General features: G+C 29.8%; 1 protein-coding gene across 1 annotated transcript; it reads right to left on the reverse strand.

The window, feature by feature from the left end:
- Nucleotides 1–14,784: 14,784 nt before the first annotated feature.
- Nucleotides 14,785–20,678, reverse strand: LOC113515393 (trypsin delta-like). The gene is made up of 7 exons (XM_026899578.3): nt 20,536–20,678; nt 20,197–20,294; nt 18,782–18,897; nt 18,092–18,251; nt 16,927–17,049; nt 16,090–16,239; nt 14,785–15,645 (listed from the first exon to the last, which is right to left on the reverse strand). The coding sequence occupies exons 1-7, from the start codon at nt 20,576–20,578 to the stop codon at nt 15,406–15,408; spliced, it is 930 nt and encodes a 309-aa protein (XP_026755379.1). The 5' UTR covers nt 20,579–20,678; the 3' UTR covers nt 14,785–15,405.
- Nucleotides 20,679–22,785: the final 2,107 nt, after the last annotated feature.

The raw sequence follows: 22,785 nt of genomic DNA on the forward strand, positions 1-22,785 counted from the left end.
TTTGCCTCCCTTTATTTGTTCTACTGATTATATAACAGATTGAATTTTATAATCGTACTGCTCGTCATCGACGGAATTCATCTTCATACGCTAGAATCAAAATACTTACGTACATTGCGGTTTCAGAGAAGTTTCCTGCTGTGAACGCTCCAATTGTGGAATGAGTTTTCTGCTACGTTTTTCTCTAGAGACAACAGTATAAAATTTTTCAAAAGTATGTATTATGGTTTCTTCAGGGTCAGCAACGTGAACGTGACCGCCCTGGTATTATAGTCATGCTTAAGTTACAGTAACCATTTACCATCACGCCCCTCGTGGTATATAAAAAAATATCAATTTATACCACTAAACACTTTTCATGAGAGCGTTTGCCATTCCAAGACAAAATAAAATAGACTTTTTATAAAAATATTATCTGTTAATTAAAATATTTTATTTGTAAAATAAAAATAAAATCCTGTGAGCAAACATAACAAAAATAAACCTTGTTAGAAAGATGAATTTCCAGATTCCTTTTATGTAAAAGTTTAAAAGTCAAAGACATTGGATAATCAAAGGGAGCTTCCCTTCGGGGAAAAGGAGTCACGGTCAAACGTAATTCATTGTTCTTAATATAATATTGTAATGAATTTTCATAGCAGATTTTATAGCAAGATTATAAAAAAATAAGATTATAGAAAATAATATGGTTTAGTAGTACAATTTCCCCGACTGATTGACCGCAAAGGACGTAAGTTCGACTCTGAATCGTTATTAGTTGAATGATTTTGGAGTACAAGCACTCCTAGGTGATTTTTACACAACTGCCTAAAAAAGGAATGTAATATCTTCAGGATTCATGTATATGAGTCTCTTTATACCACCATAACTTCTAAATGAATGTATAGATATTGGAATACATAGGGATTCCCATTCTATGTCGGGAATGACGGCAACCATTAAAAACCATTTAAAAACATTTTCTTGTTTTTTTTTTTCTTATTATTTTATACGCTGACGTTAACCAGTGCAAACTACAAATAAGTACAATGGAAAGATAAATGATTGATATGATTTTTGATCAACTTAATGTACGATATACGTACCTTCTATTCCAATCGACATCACGTTTCGACAATTTTAGGAATGAAAGCGATAGCGGGATTACGAATGTTATCGTTTCCGTTCAGTAGATAGGCTCTTCCGGGAACATTTTCCGGAAATATGGTTAGTAAAGCATAAGGTGGTTATTCAGGTGGTAATATCGGCTCAGTAGTGGGCTTGCGTCCGAATTGATTGAACGTATCCAATCAATGTTTCCAAGTGATGTTACACTGACTAAATATTGGAATAATACTCGTAATATTAAAAACGTAAATCATATTTCAATAATTGTTTTGTTTAAAAGAAAAATTAATAACTACGCGGCCAGGATTTATAACCGCAAATTCGATGCTATACCAAAACTAATATTTCTATAATACTTTGGAATTTAATAAGTAACCCCTCAATAGAAATAATAGACAGTAAATAATATCAATATAACATAATTATCTTCACATTATAAAGAGGAAATATTAGGTTGTTTGTTTGTTTATAATTATACATTATATAACTCAAAAACTACTCACTCAGAATATAAAAATTCTTTAACCTATAGAATGATAAAATATCAGAGAGTAATATAGGCTATACATTATTTTCGAAAATTATATTTAAACCTGCGAGGCCGGGCCACATCTCTGGTTATTAAAATAGAATTAATTTGATTAAACAAAAGTAGACAATATTAGATTGAAAACCCCAATATTATTAATTTGTTACATAGCGAATAAATTTAGTAATTTAAATATCTGTCACTTCAGTACGGGATTCTTTGAATGTTATTTTTAAAGATGTCAATAATCATTGTTTATGTTATGAAAAAAGAAAAACATAATAATTCAGATATTAAGAGCAGATCAAGTTTGCACATACCTACGATTTGAGGTTTTAATAACATTTTCTGTTTGAACCATCACAAAATACAGAAAGGAATTCGTTTAATTTCGAATCTCCAACTATGCGGAAACGGGTATGCTTTTAATAAACGTCAAAGTGAATGATTTCTTGTCGTAACGTGTCATTTTAATCAAAATTTCATTTTGTTACGTTTAATATTATACTAGCTTTTTGCCTGCTACTTTGTATGCGTGGATTTCAAAAGTAGGATAATAAATAAAATAGCCCGTTTTTAGATGACGTATCTAGATAAAATATAATACAATAGTTTTTAAGCTACACCTTCAGGAATACAACTCTGATTATTGCATTCAAATTAGTGCAGTAGTGTTTACATGATGCTGGAATAATTAAATAGACAGACATAAATTTTTAATTAAATAACTTTTTACAATTGTCCCTTCTGTGTAGACATCGTCTATATCATTGAAGAAGACATCGCGTCATTCACTTCAGTTCAATTGCAGATAAATAATACCTCGTGGTCTCAACAGCCACGAGGTTTTATTTATCTGCATTTGCGTCGCGCGAAGTCCCAAAAGTGTATTTAAAATACGTGTCAACAACGCAAAAGTTCAAAATTATTGTCTAGTTACAATTTAAACATATTAGTAAGATATGAATATATTATATTAAGATATATATTTTTAAATAACTTTTTATAGAAAATAAGCTGACAGCACAGCACTGGGCTTCTAGACAAGTGGCAAGCGAATTCGTCGATGGAATCGACATGGCTAGCGAGTCCGTGAGACAGAATGAGATAGCAACGCCGGATGACTCATTCGAACTTCGATTCTATCGACGAATTCGCTTGCCACTTGTCTAGAGAGTAGAAACAGGGATTCATATGTGTAAGTGAACTACTAACACATATACAATATTTACATAGGTTATTATCATAATAACGCTTTTTTGCCACGCTTAGCAGGCGGGTTGGAAACCACTGATTAGGTTATGGTGATTCTTTAAAAGACTCGCAGCTGTCCATCCCTTGACCATTAAATTCCCTTAGTTGCCTCTTACGATATTTTCGGGTAACCCATTCTATACCGGGACCACACGGCTACTGCACTGTAAAGTAATATCACTACTATATTAGATTACGACAGGTTCTGGATCTACAGATAGCATAATTGCTTTGCCGTAGAAATACGAACTGGATAAAATTACCTATGCAGTCGACTTCAATCTAAAGTCTTAAGTTATGTATAAATAGCGAATCGGCCCGGTTTAGCACGGATAAACAGAATTTTAGACAATAATATATAGCCCATCTTACTCGCTGATAATGTAGCTTGCTATAGGTGAAAGAATTTTTAAAATCAGTTGATAAGTTTTTGAGATTATTTATTACAAAGAAATAATCAAACTTTTCCTTTTTATAATATATTATTAGTATTGATAAGTATATTAGTATATACTAACTTTTAGTGACTTTACTAGAAAGACTTGATTACATTTATTACAACGGAATATTACAATTTTGCGTTGATTTCACTGAACTCTTTACTAAGAATGTTATTAACTTGTAGAAAATATGTAAGTATTCAATGGAAAGAGACTTGATTGATATAACAGGTATATTGAAATATTCAGTTTAGGCATAGCGCCAAGAATGGTATATAGATATATTGCAGAAATAAATTATTAGATACTGTATAGGTCTAAATATGATAATACAATATATAACAATTGTTATGGTATGGTATGATGAATCGATAACTGTTCACCGACATAGCCAGAAGGATAAGCAAGCTGAAATGACAATGGGCTGGTCACATAACTCGAAAATCCGACAATTGACGGAGACGAAAGGTTCTTGAGTGGCGGTTCCGTACGAGCAAACGCAGTTTAGAATGATCCCCTACCAGATGGAGTGATGATCTCCAATATATTGCAGGGAGTCAGTGGATGCCGGTGGCTCAGGGCCGTTCTTCATGGACAGAGTATGGAGGAGGCGAAGCAGTGGACGGATGATGGCTGTGATGATGATGATTATTGTATATATATATATATATATATATATATATATATATATATATATATATATATATATATATATATATATATATATATATATATATATATATATATATATATATATATATAAATAGTCGTTGTTTATTAATCTTATTAAAACTTAAAAATGGCTTGACTAATTCAATATATATTTTTTTATTTTATACAGGGGTGGTTTAAACGAAAAAACATCGGAAAGACCTTAAAATTCAGTTGTAATACAAAAAAATCAAATAGATAATTTTGTATGAGGATCGCTACTTTAAAAATAATAATAGATGGCGTTGTAGTTGATATGAAGTTCAGCGGGTCAGCCAGTTTAGAAATAAATATGATAATATTTCATATTTATAGCTGTGGATAGTAGTTTTATTTTTGCTTTACGAGTATAACTGTGTAGATTTATATATTCTTGGCATAGTAGTGTCTAAAGATTCGTTAAACTAACTATGGCTAAAGCCCTGTTTACCGATACTTAAGATAATAAAGCTTAAATTAGACTATGAAACTTGTAGCATAAAATTAGTTTTCAACTAACTACAACTAGTTGTCTTGGCAATAATTTCATCAACATTTTCACGCGTAAACCTCTAATTTTATAAAGCATGTATAAGTTTAATGTAACCAAAATTGTATGTTTTTTTTTAATAAATTTGCAAGATCAATACCATGCAATAACAACCTATTAATATTCGACTACTGAGCATGAATCTTTCCCCATAAAAAGAGAATAACAGCCAATATCACTACTATTACCATATGGGTCAGGCGATTTTGTATATAGTTTTATACCCGTTTTTCCTTCTGTTATACTGTTTTATATATTTTGGTTTATTATTATTATATATATTATGGTTAATATAGTATTTTTTTTACTTAATCATATATATGTGTGCATATGGAGAAATTGGGAGATTATCTATAGTAATAAAAAAGTCCCTCTTAAAACATTTCTGAAAGCCTAACTGTGGTTGCCATCCCGCATGCCAAACGTGGCAACTACTGACAAAACTCCCCTTATGGGGAAGGCTTATGTCCAGCAGTGGTCAATTAACGGCTGAAACAACAATAAAAAATCCTATTCATCTGACTGACTGATCTGTCAATCTTAATCATCATCAACTCAGCGGATAGAAAAAAAATTTTAGAAAGTAAAGGGCTTGTGCGTGAAAAGCTGCAGTAATCAGTTAGTGTATGTAAAATAATGTATAATTTAGAAATGCGTAAATGTGAAATACAATCGTGTTTCACAAAAAAAAAACCGTTATCAATTGTGGCAAAACTAGTTATTTTAATTTAAAACTAAACAACTTAACCAATTTTGATAAAAATTCCAAGGAACTAATCTGAAAGTATATCATTTCAGATGAAAAAATATTTTTTACAATTGATTTTTAAATGATGAAAATATGAGTTAACAAACCTAAAAAAAATACAAATAAATTGAGAACATTCTTTTTTTTGAAGGTGGTTTAAACTATTTAAAAATATGTACAAGTTACAGACTGTGTTTAAGATTAAGAAATATGTTATTCTTTCCTAATTTTTTATTATTTAGAGAAAAACATTATTATTTTTCTTATATTTTTAAATAAATAAATGTTATCAGTCTTACCACAAAAAGGTTAAATTTGTAATAGACAGGTGTTCAATATATATTTAGACCTCTTATTACAAAAATATATAATAATAGAATGTCTATGTTTTTAATAATATAGGGTGTTAAATGTAATTACTTAATATATAGATTTTGACAAATAAAATTTAAAGTAAACATTGTTACAATCACTGATCAATATTTAATCACTGTTGAAAACTGTTTAAATAAACAGTACTTTAAATATTTTCGTAGTAAGGCCATATAAGTTTTCAGAAAGATGTTTTTGTTATTAAAAAACTCTAAAGTATGTATTTATGGACCGTACCTATTGTCGGTACGAGTATAATAAAACTCAAATTCCCAGAAGTCACCATTCTGACAAAAATAATATATTTATGAACTTTTGGTTTGTATATTATGTCAGAGGTGACTTTCAATTTGACATGGGTCTGGTCTAATGTTTACCTGTGGAAACCTGTAACGTAATGTTATATAACGTTATAAAAATCTATTGCATGGATCAAAATGTATTGATATATTGTATAATGAATCGGTCAGACCAATTTAGGACTTGGCAATTCCAACTTTTCAGAATTAGTTCTGAGTATTCTGGTAATTTCTTATAGGTTCTTAGATAGAGTACCAGGCTACTTGTGTAATTGTGTAACATTTATTATTATACCTTCACAAGCTTCTACAGGTTATTCCATGAAATGGAACTAATTTCTGTAGCTTATATAGAATTTATTTTATAGTTGGCTTATTATACCTATTAGAGTTTATCCTTTTTTATTATATTATCAAATTTAGCAATCTTCGTTTAGATTACAATATGTAGGGAGCGCTAGGGATCTGGTATATCTCTCTACTCATAATCGTATTAAATTCACAACCTATAAACGGTACGCGACACAAAGGGTGAACTAGATAAGAGGCACTTTGCTCGGATTTCATGTTATCAGGCGACTTTTAAGGCTCATAAATAGTTAAAGAAGTTTCCGTTCCGGAGCTAAAGTTACGCCTCGTAGAGATTTTTTCCCTTCGATATAGTGTCACGATTCTGTTACGCGTGATTTTTGTCGGTTGTGATCCAGCTTACAATACTTACACTATTCGGTGGATAGAATTTACCATAAAGATAACCTATAATATAAAGATTTGACTGTTTAGTTCTTATTTATCCAAAAAATAGTCAGTTTTCTCTTATATCCACAAACTTATATATTTTTATTTTTTAATGCAACTCTGAGTGATAATACAATTTACATTCATACAATGCGAATAAAGATTATTGCCTCTAAACATAATCAGAATTATGGAAATTACCAAATACGTTGAAATTCTCATGATATCTTTCGTGCATTTCACTTCTAAGGACTGTTGTGCTTCTGTATCCTGTAATTTCTATACCTATCTATATCCCATCCCTTAAATTGAAACATATTTATGCAAGAGCAGTTGTTTTATGGCAGAAACAAATGGGACAGAGGTATCCAAGTAGATGACCTTTACACAAAGTCTATCTTTGGATTGGTATCGTTCTGTATTTTATCGTACAATAAGCTGATATGACAGAAAGCTCTCAAGATAATTCAGTTTTGATGAGATACTACATGTCACATCTACACTAGTTATGGTTGAGAACATTTCAATTGAAGTAGTCAACAAGAATACACAATGCTTGATGGGGCATCTTTACAGACAAGATAAATCGTCCTTTGACCACAATAGTAAAGCTACATCACATATTCGCTTTCAAAATACCTCAAAATACGAAAAGCAAAATCGTGCTTGTTAAAAAGTAAGCATAGATAGAAGCTCCAAGTAGCTTTGTCAGTACCAGAGCGAGATTCTCTACAAAAGCCGTCTGCTTGGGTAACAATGTCTCATCTATGTCTCATCTATGTTTCAGCTATGAAGAAGCTGTATTTTGATGTATGTATTTCGGTTTGAAGGATGGATACGAGTACAATAGTGAAATTACAGGATACGGAGGTAGCATATCCTCTGGAATGGCAACGTATGAAAGGTACCATCACAGTGTAATCAGTAATTATGCTATGCCATGCTATGGTGCTGTTCATGTCTGTAGGTAGCAGTTACCATTATTTGTCAGATGGGCTGTCAGCTTGTTTGGCATTATATTTACGACAAAATACTGCGGAGAGTTTAAGCTTAAATATTACAATAATTTTTTGCTTCAGGACTGTATTTATACGTCTCCTTACGTAACTCTAGAGAAATTGCCCATTAAATGCTCGTTATTGACACATTATTGATTTAGCTTTAGAATTTGTTCAATACTATTATTTTCGTTGAAGACACGCATTAACGTAATTTGAAAAGATTATAAAATCTACATCACAATTATAACCAATTCAACATTAGGCCTTACAGCCTTAGAAGATTATTAAAACAATCATCTTAGTATAACATTCCTCCCAGAAGCTTAATTCCTCCGTGAATCTCGTTGAAGAATAAGTAGATTAACATCTCGTTTGTTCACAAGACTTGCGTTTCACAATCCTAATTAGCCATTACAGAGTCCTTATCGCGCCGGAATGAAAAGTTGTAGTCTACTGTAACTTCTTATCTTAATATCTTGATCAACATCTAATTCCACCTTGTTATGTAATTTATTATTTGTAATTATTCCCTGAATCTTAAATTTGAAAAATTTACTAAATGCGAGCACTAGTTTATTAAGTAAAGAATTAAAAGTTATAAGTAGTGTTTTGTTATCCCATATTACCCCATTGCTGAGCAAAGGATAACTATTATTCTGTCAACTGTACATTACCTCGGATCAGAACTTTTAAAATGCATCTGGGTCATCACGCTATCATTTTCTTATAGTATTAAAATTATTATTTTCATTTAAACAATTTTTCAAAAAATCTAAATTGATACGATTTTGTATTGATGAAGATAATGCAGGCAAATTAAAATACTTCAAACTTTTAAAACTCACTTAAATATATAGAATAAATCTATATTTTTATATATTTAATAAATAGGTTTTTATATATGGCTGTATTAATATATTATCTTTGTCTGTCTTCTTTAATACGATATTCTAAATTTATCATGATGAAAAGGGTAAACCCTTATCATCATGATTTCAGGAATTTATGGTAGTTATTATTATGCCCCACTTTATTAAAAAAAAAAACCTAAACGCGTATGTAAGTTCATGCCTATTTTTATCACACGGGGCCATAGTAGGTATATTGATGTGCAGTGGAATGAATATGAATTTCTGTTATAGAATTGAAAAGTTGTTTCCACCTGTCTGGGCAAGCTGTCGAGTACAAAAGGCTGAGCTCAATACACTTGAAACTTTGGCGTTTGAGTTTCACACAATAACTTCTCAAGTTTACTGTTGAAAAGTATCTTCTTGGGTTTTACAGATACACCTAAATACGCATCAAAAAAGTTCTATTAACATTCAAATAATTTATTGTAAACTATTTAATTATTCTTAATAATGCTGTTTTATTCATTATTATCTAAACTTTGACGAATAAGATAATTGGTATTTTGATATTGGAATATTTTTCAATAAAGTTCTTTTTTTATTCGATATTTTTTTATAATTATACTGTACTTACTTAACACATTGAATATTTTCCGTTAAACTTTATTAATTAATTGAATTGATAGTTTTTAAATAGAATACCGTAAAATTAAGCTAATGAGTGTTCAAAAAACATGGATTAAATAAAAACATTAAATTACACCTTTAAGTTAGAATATATAATGATTTTCATATTAAAACTGAATAAATACACAATACCAGGCGTTATACAATATTAGTGAGTATATTACAATAAGATTTTATACTTTTAATCCTATATGACCCTAACAACACATATGTTATAGTTTGATATTATCTTGTGTACATTTATTAAGTCATTTTATGTTTCTAGTCTATTTTTAGTATAAAATGACATTTGTTAATTATAATTATAATATATTTCATAATATTAATTTGTATTCCCTAATTTTTTCTAACGAGAGAGAACGTATATGATAGAGAACTACATTATATCATATTATTGGGCTACTATAGATACTATAATAATGATAATAACGATAACATACCAGTGATGATATTTTATTTATTATTATTATTTCAGTCGTTAATTGTCCACTGCAGTTTAGGGCCATTGGCAGGTCTAAGTGGTTTCAAGTTAGCTTCTTAATGTTCATGCACTTGGGTTACTTCCTCCGAGGCGTGAGATAGCGATTACGAAGCATGGTGTTTACTAGGTATCGATCTTCTCGTGCTGTGGTACACCTAGTTCTGCCTGTTCCTAGTCTACGTAGGTTAGAGCCAGTTTCCTCGTAACGTCCGAGAACTCTTTGTACTGTTGACAGTGACACACCGACAGTCCTGGCTGAATCGCTCTGACTCTGGCCGGTTTCCAACATTGTAAGGATTCTGGTGCATTCTTCAGTTGTAAGCGACATGATTACACGACGAATAATAAATATTGAATACTATCAATATGGTTTATATACCCACTTAAATGACAGATTAGAAACAAATGCAGTAATTTCGTAGTTCCATCTTCGAAAGTTTCCCTTTTTATTTTATTTTTTTGATGACATAATCTTGCAGTAACTTTTAATACCTTAATTTAAGGAGTATTTAATTGTCTATTAAACACAGTTTATTTCATTAAGCTAGTAGAATTCTTATTTTCCGAAATTTATAGGTTTTTTAAGTGACCTGGATTCATTGCTCTCGAGTGTATATAAAGTATAAATGTTACATTTCCTATGATATATACACATATAACAAAGAACATATAATAAAAGAGAACGCAAAGAAGTAAAAAAAAATCGCTTTTACATTAAAAATATTATTAAAGATGAGACAGCAGAGAGATACAGAAAAAGTAGGTACAAGATAAGATAGATAGTTTCTATGTATTAATTATTTTAAGAAGTATAATTTCTCTCTATATTTATATTGATATTTCAAGCACATAATAATTATTTTAAACAAATTGCTAAAATAATCTAAAATGTAATAACTTGACTAAATTTCAATATTAAATATTATAATTACAACTTACATTTTCAACTGTTTACTGTATTAAATTCTAAATATAATTTACCTATGAGTTAAAATATATAATGTAATTTTCAGACTTTTACTTTCAATATTGCCGGGATAGTATCCATAAATCTCTATTGAATAAGGGACGACAGATAAAATATAAAAAAATATATCAAGTTCTCTGAATATTATCACCAAAAGAAATCAACGAATGGCAAAGGAAATATCCACATTCGTGTACACCCTTGTCATTCAATGACCGGCCGAGTGTAAAATTAAATTCTCATTTCGTGCTCTTCCTTCGCTGTGTTTGTAATGGAAACATGCTTGACAACGGGGCATGCCCTAAAACAATACAATATACCCTTGACAAATCAGAATAAATGGAATAAACGGCTTTTCAACGTACGTTATGGGAAAAGTTAGAATTGCCAACATTTACGCATCTACGTTTATTGAATTAAAATCTGTGTACATATTCGTTACGTACGTATAATTTGTGTTGTTATTCTGTTATAACAAAGTTACAGAAAAGGCGCGATGTCAAAGGAAGTTCCAATTAAAACACCTACTCATTTAAATTAATCATAATAATAAAACTAAATATACAATTATAAAACTTTTAGTGATTAATTTTATATTTATAATGTTCGAGACTGTGTGGTCACCTCTTTATATTGGAAAATATATTATTTTTAATTGCCAATAAATCCTTTGAAACCGAAATTGCCGACACAAAAATTAATACCTATGAACTGTTGTTTTCGTAATAAACATTATAGAATAACGAGTGCAAGATCCTCGTGAAAAACGATACGGGGGCCTGTAAAGCGGCTCAGTAAAAAATATTTATTGGCAATAAATGACGCTGGGTATCGTTACGGCGATCTGGCGGGCTTTAGGTAGTAAATTTAATTTGGGCATTGATCGACCATAGTGATACTAAGCGCAATATTTCCGACCTATCTTAACTTTATTATATTGTTATGAGAAAAGAATAAAATATATTTCTTTATATTATTTAAGCGTAAAATTGAATTGTGTATTTATAAAAATGCCACCAGATCTCATTAAAAGAGTTGTCGATCGATGAAGTGAAACATTGTGGTGCTAATAGGTTAAGACTTGATTTAATGCTAGATTCCGTCCGTAAACCTCTTTAAATTTTAAAGTTTTATATAAAGTACTACTTTTGAATCAAATGTCTTATAAACCAATATCTAAATTAAAATAATAATGTTGTTGTATTATCAAACTAATATTTTAATTTTGGAAAAAGAAATTGTTAATTTTTCGTTTCAGAATTAAACACACTTAGATAAGTGACAAACGAAGAAACGAATCCACTGGTAGAGACGTTTCGGTTAGCACCTGCTTGTGAAAAAGCAAGACGCTTTCTGTGTCTCGTTTTAGATTATATGTGTAGTAGCAACTTTAAATTTCGTTGAGGCGAAGTTAACTAGTATAGATTTCAGAAGCCATTATTTCGTGAAACTCGCAAGAAATCCACTAAACAAAACAAAGTCATTTCTATAAAACGATTTTTCTTATTGTCTGCCTACTTTACTTAATATGCCCATATTTATTCAAACGCTTAGTGAGATAATCGCGATCTTGAAAAACTTCCCACTGCAAAGCTCCGAAGAGTTATTCATAATGGAATAAATAACCTTCATTTCCCTAGTGGGCAAACGCAAGTAAGATATTTGCGGAGATTTGAAAATACTTCGAGAGTACACATAGCGATCAACATTCGCTTTGTTTAGTAGACTAGTATACCATAGTTACATTTAGTAGTATACGTTTTTTTCACTTTGATTTATATAGAGTTTATATCCAAAAAAGGAATGTAATTTGTTCAAGACTAATGTACGTGAGTTTCTTTATTTCACTATTGCTTCTAAATGACAGAACAGATTTGGATGTATCAGATATTCTCAGAATTCTTGCATTGTCATAGTGATACTGATGTTGAAGTTTTTTTATTCGAATATTTGGTATTTTACGAACAATTTCAGTTCATTCGTCGAATACTAAAGTGGCAATGGGCTTGTCATATTGCTCAAAGAACTGACAAGTGATATGGAAAAAATGTTCTGCAGTGGCGATACCGTACAGGCAAACGCAGGGAAGGGGGGGGGGACGCTCAACTAGATGGAGGGATGACCTCAAATGCATTGCAGGGAGTCAATAAATGCAGATGGCTCCATATCTTTCCATATAGCAGTCTACGAAGGAGGCCTATGAAGAGCAGTGGACAGATAATGTCTAATACGATAATGATAATGATGATAATGATATAATCTAATATTTCCAATTCACAAAATATACATTAGTATTCATAAATATATATTAGTATATAAAGATTAATTGATATTTATTAATAAATTCTATATTACTTAAAATCTTTATAAAAATGTGTGATTATGTATGACTTATTCATCTTTATTATTAAAATATATAATAATAAGTAGTTAGGTATACAAACGTAAAAAAATAGTAAGTTACGTATACAATACTTTTTAAAAGTAGAGAATATGTCTTTCTATCAATTCTAAAAATCTCCATTTTAAGATCATAATAAGCCGGTAGCATAAAAGGGATTACGTGATATGCTTCCGGCATTCAAAAAGACCTTGCTCTGACCGAGTGCAATGATTCGAGTTAACAGCCTCGTTATATCGTTATACTCGTATTTTTATAGTATAAAACGGATTATTGTAATACATTTACAAGCATAAAGAATGTTAAACATTTATTTATCGAAAATGAACTTCTAATACCTAAAGTATATTTTACTTGCATCACAATTGCGTCTTAAAAATTATATAATAAGTAAATAATAGATTTAAGTAAGTTTTACTCATGTATACTTAACTTCGTATAATAACAATTCAACGAATTTTTATTGATTTAGTATACATGTAATGTAAATACACATTATAAATATAATAGAGAGGAATATAGGCTTCTTTTAATACCAGTAAATCAGTATTAGATGGATGAAATCGTAGGAACAGTTAATATTCTTATAGTTACAGAGTGTTTACCATGAAAGCTGATACCAAAATTCCGTGCATGAGTTACCTCCATATCAAAATCGAGGTGTTATTTATCGAAAAACTTATAACGTAAATTATCAAAACAATTGAAATTTACTCACAACGATTTTGATAGATAATATTTCTTTCATGATAATATAAACATTATTCTTGTATTGTTTGATTCTGTACTTTCATTTTCAATTCATGGTAGTCATATGGAACATGTTTACCTGCTTTCATAAAGATATAAAAAAAATATTATCGATATCCATGCATGTACAAAATTATAATATTTGGGAATGTATATCGTACGTAATTTCGGGTAAAAGCGTGTTGATTTGAGATTTTGTTTGACCCGAATAGTCTTCGATGATAATCTATGAGTGCGTATGTACGAATGTGTAATTGCTGAATGTATACAAAAGCATGTACAGGGGAAGTCTTAAACTAAGGAAATCTTATTAAAAAATTTTGACGTGTGACGACGACTAAAAGCTGGAGCGAGGGTTGCATGCGGGACTAATGAACGTGATCAAAATTTATAACATATTTTGACCTTTTAGTTATTTTCTAAGGATTAAAATTATACCCAGAAATTTATTCACTCGTTGAAATAAGATACTTATAGCAGTTAATATATTAATTTTATTATGAATTTACCAAGTCTTGTATATATACTATTAATTTTATTATGAATTTACCAAGTCTTATATCATATTAACTCAGGTATTAACTTAAAAATAAAGGCTCTCTATCAACTTCGAAAAAGGCCGAGCAATCCAGAAGTTAATACGTGAGTAAAAATGCTTATAAATAAAATGCTTAAAAATTACAATAAAATCCAATTCACGATAGTTATTAGTCAACAAACTACAAAGCATTTACTGCGGGTTTGCTTCTGACATTTAGGATAATATATAGGTATTCGATATGTTTCCTCAAGATATAGTCCATTATATCTTAAGAGAACACATAGTAAATTTAATTCAGATGTAATTAATTATTTAGGCATGATTAAGTAACAAAAATTCAAAAAACTTAACAGCTAAATCATAAATAAAACAATATACTCTGAAATCAAGTAAATGTTTATTAGAATTTGGCGAAATAAAAAAAATTACAGTATTAAGCCTAGTGTGTATACATAGCATGTATATATTTATATGTAGTATATATTATTTGTTATAATAAGTAGTCTAATAAACAATATGTATGTGATGTTTTTGTGCATTATGCGTAAAAATTATTAATTCACTCTTGCGCCATCTACCCACTTCTATATGTTCTCGTTTAGCCAAAGGTTGTCTGTAAAAGATTACCCTAGCGATAAGACCGCCTTTTGTATCTTTACATTGTATATTTTAACCTGTACTTCATGCTACTGTATTTCAGTTTAATTGTGTATATGCCATTATTTATTGTTTTGTTTTTGGTGCAATAGAGTTAAATAAAAATAAATAAATAAGCCGTAATTCTACAAACAGTATCTTAAGTATCTTATCAAAACTATATAATTTATTTTTTTACATCAAGTTAATATCACGTATAAAAATAATGTTTAAATGGGGATTTACCTAGATTATTACAAGGTAAATAACAATTACTTTGTTCCATCAATTATGTTAGATTAGATTAAGAAATTTAATAACTATGTTAGTAATAACTTTAAACCTGAATAAAAATTAACCAATTTAATTTGCTACTTTCATAAAAATCCCTTGAAATATAGTTAGTATTAATACAGCGAAAATCTCTGACTTTAGAGCCGATGAGGAAGATGTGACGCTTTGTATCCATGTTGTATAATTGGAAACCTTCGTGTATATTTCTGGAATTACTGGATTTATCGAAACACCCTTTAGGCAATCGGTCGGTAAAAATAATACTCCAGTTAATGCGCCATCACATACTAACGCGTTACCTTGATCACCCTGAAATATTAGTTATAAAATTATTAACTTTTTAAGTATCCCAACCACATTTACACGTCAAATATTTTCTTGCAGATACGGATCCTGAGTTTGTGTATTTTTTAAAAGAAAAAGTTAAAATTTATTAAACTACCTATTACATAAAAACAGTAATATTATATATTACAGGAAAAGTATAGCACAAAAGTTTACAATATTCAAATAGATATTACTTTGGTCATATTAGAAATAGTAATATAATGTATAGTCGCCGATTTGAGTCAAAAGCTAGAGGTATAGCAACTGCTATAAATCCAAGTGGTCAAAGTAATAAATACTTTAAAGATATAAATAAATACGTAACTAATATCAATCACAAGCTGATATGAGTAACATACTTATATCTATTAATAGTAGATTATTGATACAATAAAAAAAAGTGTAAGAATGAATAATGGTACTCACATCGCAATTCGCAGCAAGGGCATTAAAATTTGCTGCGCATATCATGGTAGGTAAAACATTTCCCAAATTCTGTACACTATGAAATATGGCCGCGCATGTATCATGATTGTAAATATATGTAGAAGAAATTTGTAGTACAGCGGAAGGTGTCTGAAAAATATACAACAATCAAATTATGCAATTGTATTGTATATTTATATACACAACTTGTAAGACAAGCTGACAGCCCACCTGATGGAAAGCGGTATCACATGAAGAGCATCATGAGCGACATAGTATGTATTCCTTAACATCCATAATCCTATTCATGATTAGATAGCTACAGTCACTATTTTATATCCATGTTGTTAAATGTACTAATTCATTAATATTTTCTCTTTCTCGCTATGATCACAAGAGGCTCAAAAAGTCGGCAAGTTATGCAAAGCAAATCTTATTATATTTAATGTATGCTTTTCTTGATCTGCCATTTCATTTTAGATGAAATTTCCTCCCGCGAGTGCTTAGGTTATGGTTTCCCGTCAAGGAACATTGTTAGAGACTACAGTACGGGGTTCTTCAAAAAGGATATTTTAAGGTTTCTTCAGGGTCAGCAATGTGCACGTGACACCTAGTTAGTAACATCTCCAGGCGTCCATAGGCTACAGTGACTTTTTGTCATCATATGCTTAATTGTTACCCTTGTGGTATGCTGTTAGCGTCGTTGAACCACTAGGAAATAATATATAGAATATAATTAATAAAAATGGCATGAAAATGGCATATGAAAGTCGCGAAGTCTCTACACACGCCGATGCAAAGCATATACTAAACACCTTATATAAAAAGGAAACTTACTGTGGATCCGACAGTTCGTGCACCCCAACCAGCAACAGAGCACACAGTGAAGTCGGCAGGGGTTGAGTTAGCAGCCGCTAACGGCAGTGGTCTTACAACAGTTTCTGGAAACGGGACGATTAACTGAAAATTTAATGTTAGATTAGATACTATAAGATAAACAGGTTGTTCCATAAATCTTCTCTCATCTGAAATTGCAAGCCGAACTGCATTCAAAAATGCTTAATATTAAATTTACTTGAATTTAAATATTTCATATTTTATTTATTTGAAAGATTAAATAGAAATAATTTACATAGTAACCTCTCATTTTTTTAGGCATAATCTTAGGAACAAATCTAGTCGTTGGAAGTGACACTTTATACACAGAAAAATATCAAAATGGAGTTAAAAATCTTTAAAGAATGAATAAAGAAAAATGATAAGTTTATGAAAAGAATATATCATAGAATGAATCAATATCACATCAACCGTTAACTTTCCACCGTTGAACATAGATGGGTTTTACCAGTAAGCTAAGCTTGTTAGGCAGCTTGGCAACCGCAATAAGGTTTTGGTGATGTTTTAAGAGAGATCCCTTGACCATTTAGTTCTCTTAGTCGCCTCTTACGACTCCCATAGAAAAGGAAAGAGTGGCCAATTCTATGCCGGGACCATAAGACTTTCTTCATAGAATGAATATATAAACTCAAATAAACCCCAGAATCGACATTTGAGATAGCGGTACCTTGCACGAGGTTTAAGGTTTAATAATGATTGGTAGGATTGATTAGTCGTTCAGAATTTGCCTATACTGGGCGGCCACTCGACAATCTTCCTCAGTTTGTTCTAATTTCTTCGAATTACATTTCCGGCCATACAATTTACTTATCTTTCATACTGTGCCCGCCTATATCGGTCACTTACCGTATTATTATTATAATCCAATTGTTTCCTGCGTCTTTATTCACGTGAATTAGTATATAAAGTATCCTATGTATTAAGATATAACCTAGACATGTACCAAATTACATTCAAATCCACTCAGCGGTTTAATTGTGATTGAGTAACAAACATAAAAACATCTTTACAAATTTTCCTAAATGTAATATTAGTATGATTTTATGCGATGTTCATATTAATAAGTAACTAATTATGTTGAACTCAACAAAATAATCATACTTACATTGAGAATAGCAATATCATTGACATGAGATGGCTGGACTATATGATTTGGATGCACAGTATAGTTTGCTACATTCCTTATTCTGTCATTTGAAGTATTTGTAAGTAAATCCGCGCCTGCGAATACTCGAAGTTCACTTGTAACAATTGGTATCACATTCCTGCAGAATAAACGATATCAAATAAACAGACTTTATTTTGGTATTTATATATTATTACAATTTCAATATGATTAATGGAAAATTATTATAAAAATTATATTAAAATATACAATTATATCCGAAATATTGTCAGAATTATAATTTATTATGGTTTTAAATTTAATGAAGTGATTTCAAATAATACAAAAAGGACTTTACTTATGTGCGAGATAATTTTCTTATATTATTATTTAGCAATATATATTATATTTATTTTATTTAAACATTATTTAATGCTAGTAAAACTTCATAGTAAAACTCGTAGAGCGCTTGCTTATTCCTCCAAAAAATGAATAGTTAATTTTTTTTGATCGCATTTATAGCCCGCACTATCTCGGTGTATGGTCTAGACCATGTGTTTACATATGCGTCTATACATATATAACATATATATATATATATATATATATATATATATATATATATATATATATATATATATATATATATATATATATATATATATATATATAAATGTTCATTGTATTTACCCTGCACTACCGATACTGTAGGTACACCTAGCAGCTGTCAAGACATGTCGGTATGTGATCAACGCACCACCACACGCATGTTCAGCTACATTTCCACTAATACGTTGTATTGAGACCTGTGAGAATAACACATTTTTTATTCCAAAATTGTGATTGCTTTAAAATCTTAATAAATAAATACTATTGAAAGTAATTGTTGAATAAATATACGCAGGTATACCTGCGTTTATTTATTAAACAATTAAACAATTTTCATCACATAATGGCAAGTAAATATATATCAAGCATGATTATATACAATATACATATATGTATATATTTTAATATTACTTAACATAATTAATTTTAAACTTTCGCGGTTTTTAACCATATTTTATGTTCACAGTCAGGACGCGACGCGATTACAGGTAAATAGTACCTACCTACATACCTAATTTTTATTGGCGACGTTTCCACGTGGAATTATTTACTCGTAATTATAATCGTGTCGGATTCAATCGCGATCTTGAATTTAAAATATTACAAAATAAAACAAAACTAAGATATTTATAAAAATGCAATTGAATAAAACAAAAATCCGAAACACTTTATAATGCCGGAGTTCTAAAGCAACATAAAAAAAAAAACTCTTTTTATGTTGTTTGTATAGTTCTGAAGAATTATACGAGTACAAATAGCAGATAAAAAACCACATTGAACACTTCCGATTTAAGTTTTCATAAAGTGAAATATTTAATACATCACTAGGCATTATTTATTCGATTATTTTTTATAGTCTAGGTTGTAGACGTCGACTGCAAAATATCTTGTGTAAAAAAGTCCAAGTTTAGCTAATATTACACCTTCTAAACCTGGACGTTATAAAAGCTTAAAAGTCTGGCTAAATATAGTTGTCACACTTTCGTGACCATTGCCAGACTTTGTTCGAGATTCAAGAATAAATTACTCCCGAATGCGACCTAGTTAGCTAGGGTTTAGACATAAATAGACTGATACCGAGTTTCTAAATGGACGAAGATGAAATGGTATTATTGAGGAGTGATATAGAAGGTATCTTGTAAGGTATTTAATGCATTGAGATGATCTATATTCGACGATTCTAAATTCAAAAATGTTTTTAAGTCAATAGTGAAGTTATCTTTTGGGTACGTGTATTTCATATTAAGTCTTGCCCTCTCTATTTATCAAATAAGACCAAGCGGAAACCCATCATATAATGAAAAAATAGGAAAATTTACTTCTAACTAGGTTTAGATTCATATTAACCATATAATTAGCAATTACATTTTAAAAATTATCGTTAACATATAATTTAAGTAGTCAAGTATGAGAAAAAATACCATTGACTTCATTAATATCTATCAATAACCTATCAATAACATTCAATATAAATATAACAAATATATAATTATTACCGCATACAGGTACTCCTGATGTGTGGAGTTTTGTCCATTTATAATTCTTTCCGATGCAGAATTTGTGACAGTTGAGTCTAATGTACCTCCATATGAACCTGTAAAGGAATAAAAATTACCTAAGCTAACGTTATATGTCAAATATCAAACGTATACAGATTTTATATAATTTTACAATAATTTATAACAAATTTAGTAAATAAATTAATACGTAGAAGTAAATTTTTAATCGCAAAAAGAATTCCTCCCTTTTTTTGAATATTTGTTTAAAAATAAATATTAAAGAAAAGTTGAATATTTAAGTCGAATTATACATAATTTTTATTATGAAGAACTTACAAACAAAAGTTAATGACAAAATATATATAATTTTTTGCATCATGATCACTTTCACAGTCTAACTTCACACACTGAACTGTTCACCTCAAATTAGTTCCTTACTAGATAATACATATAATATATAAGTAGTTAATTTGAGTCATTATGTTTTTATCAGTTTATCGTATTTTACTTATCAGATATTATTAATTTTAGTCCATGATACATTCCACAGTTATGGCAGCTAATTTTAAGAAATATATCTGCAACTTTAAAACGAACTAGGTTTAACTCGCGACTTTTCATCTGCGTGACTGAGAAATGATCAATAGCCAGGATAAAAAGTATCCTTAAGTTGTTAAGACGCTAAGAGATAACAGACATACAAACAAACTCACTTTTATATATAACAAGCATTTTCTTCGTTCGGGTGACCAGGATACGGGTGAACTGAATGGTGTTTACTGAGTGAAATAAAAAGACGCCTATGTCTATCCCTTATAATATTATATCAAATTTTATAGTCATTGGTTTAGATATTTAGGCGTTAACAGGTAAAAAGCAAACAAACTCACTTCTACTTTCATAATATTAGTAAAATAAGAATTATATTTTTGAGAAAAAGGAATATGTAAATAGTTTTAGTAAGTAACCACAATTGAAGATTAATTCTCTTTTTAATGCGATACCTTAGATAAAAGAATATATATAGAAATTTTGATTAGATTTTAACATTAAATTTTTAAAATTTACTCACGTGTTAGTATAATTTCAACCAACTTAAAAAAAGAAACAGTTCTCAATTCGGTTGTTTTTTTTTATTATTGTTACCACTGAACCCCGTTATTGACAACTATAAACCGATTTGAAAAATGCTTTTTATCTGAAATATACATATATATATACTCTTATTTTAGTCATTTTGAAATTTTATCAATCTGTGGTTGAATTTTAAAATAAAAATATTCTTTTTATTCACTGTTGAAATCGGTTATATTTTGTGGAGTAAAACTTGGTAATTGTAATCGAGTTAAAAATATTCTATCGCAAATTAATTGTTCGCAAACGCAATTAAAGTCCTTTTCATGTGATGCCAAAACAGTGGCTTTATTCACAAGCATGTTTACTTGTTGGTCACTATAGTAATATAACGTTATATTGTTATAATTTTTACAACTTTTAGGCCCTATTAATATGAATCATGTACATATGATTCTATTATCTTTGTGTGAAGTGATAATAATTATGATAATTCTACCATATCACAACGATGATGATATGATTATATAGAAAATTATTTATTTTGTATTCACTATCTTAACATTTATTTGTTTCATGTAAGTGTTTTTACATTCTACACATTATTTCTGTCTAAAATTGTCTTAAAGTTTAGTTGTTTTACTATATGTAACTTATTTATATTTCATGCTTCTAAGCCTTTGTTTTCCAAATAGTTTCCAATAAATAAATAAAAGTAATTACGTTCTTAAACAAGTACACCCGAGAACATTACAACGATGAATATGTAATAGATATGCTATAGATATATTACATACACAAATTACCAGATAGAGACTTTGTACAAAAGTCGTTTGCTTGGGCACCTCTGTCCCATTCATGTTTCTACCGTGAAGCAGTTGTGTTTGCATGACTGTGTTTTGGTTTGAAGGGTGGCAGAGAAATTATAGGATACAGAAGAATAACACCTGAGTCCTCAGAAATGGCAACGCATGGGGGATATCATGGGAGAAACAGTATGGTCTGTTATGTCCATGGTACTGCTCATGTCTATAGGCGATGATTACCACTTTCCACCAGGTGGGCCGTCAGCTTGTTTGCCATTCCAAGTTGCATAAAAAAAAGATGCATTACATTCAAAATTTTAAAACGAGGAAATGCCAGCGTTCAAGATATTTTGCATCAAAAGAAAAAATTATTTACGCCACAAATGAAAACAGCAGTACTAAAGCTGCTGTATCACATAGTTAAAATAAAAATAATACAGGAGTAGGTTTGTTCGATTGTTCGTTCGTTCGTTACAGTTTATTTATAGTAAAGAATTAAATTATAGGATACAGAGTTCTAGCAGAAGAAAATAATGAGTATAATGACAGACTTATCTTATTCTTATATATATAATGGATTTCTTCCATTTAATCTTTGAATATCTGATAAAAATTGTGAATTGGTGGAGACAAAAAACTAATAGCTATGAAAAATAAAGCAAGTATATATAAAATACGTTCTTTGAAATGCAGAAATGAATATGAA

The sequence above is a fragment of the Galleria mellonella genome, unplaced genomic scaffold, assembly GCF_026898425.1.
Source record: "Galleria mellonella isolate WM207_F2 unplaced genomic scaffold, CSIRO_AGI_GalMel_v1 utg173, whole genome shotgun sequence".
NCBI lineage: Eukaryota > Metazoa > Arthropoda > Insecta > Lepidoptera > Pyralidae > Galleria > Galleria mellonella.

Excerpts from the sequence above, each read along its gene's own strand:
- LOC113515393 (XM_026899578.3), bottom strand. The coding sequence starts at position 20,578 with ATGATGCAAAAAATTATATATATTTTGTCATTAACTTTTGTTT. Across the intron at positions 20,295-20,535 it reads TTTGTCATTAACTTTTGTTT|GTTCATATGGAGGTACATTA; the intron begins GTAAGTTCTTCA and ends ATTCCTTTACAG. Across the intron at positions 17,050-18,091 it reads ATGATATTGCTATTCTCAAT|TTAATCGTCCCGTTTCCAGA; the intron begins GTAAGTATGATT and ends TTAAATTTTCAG.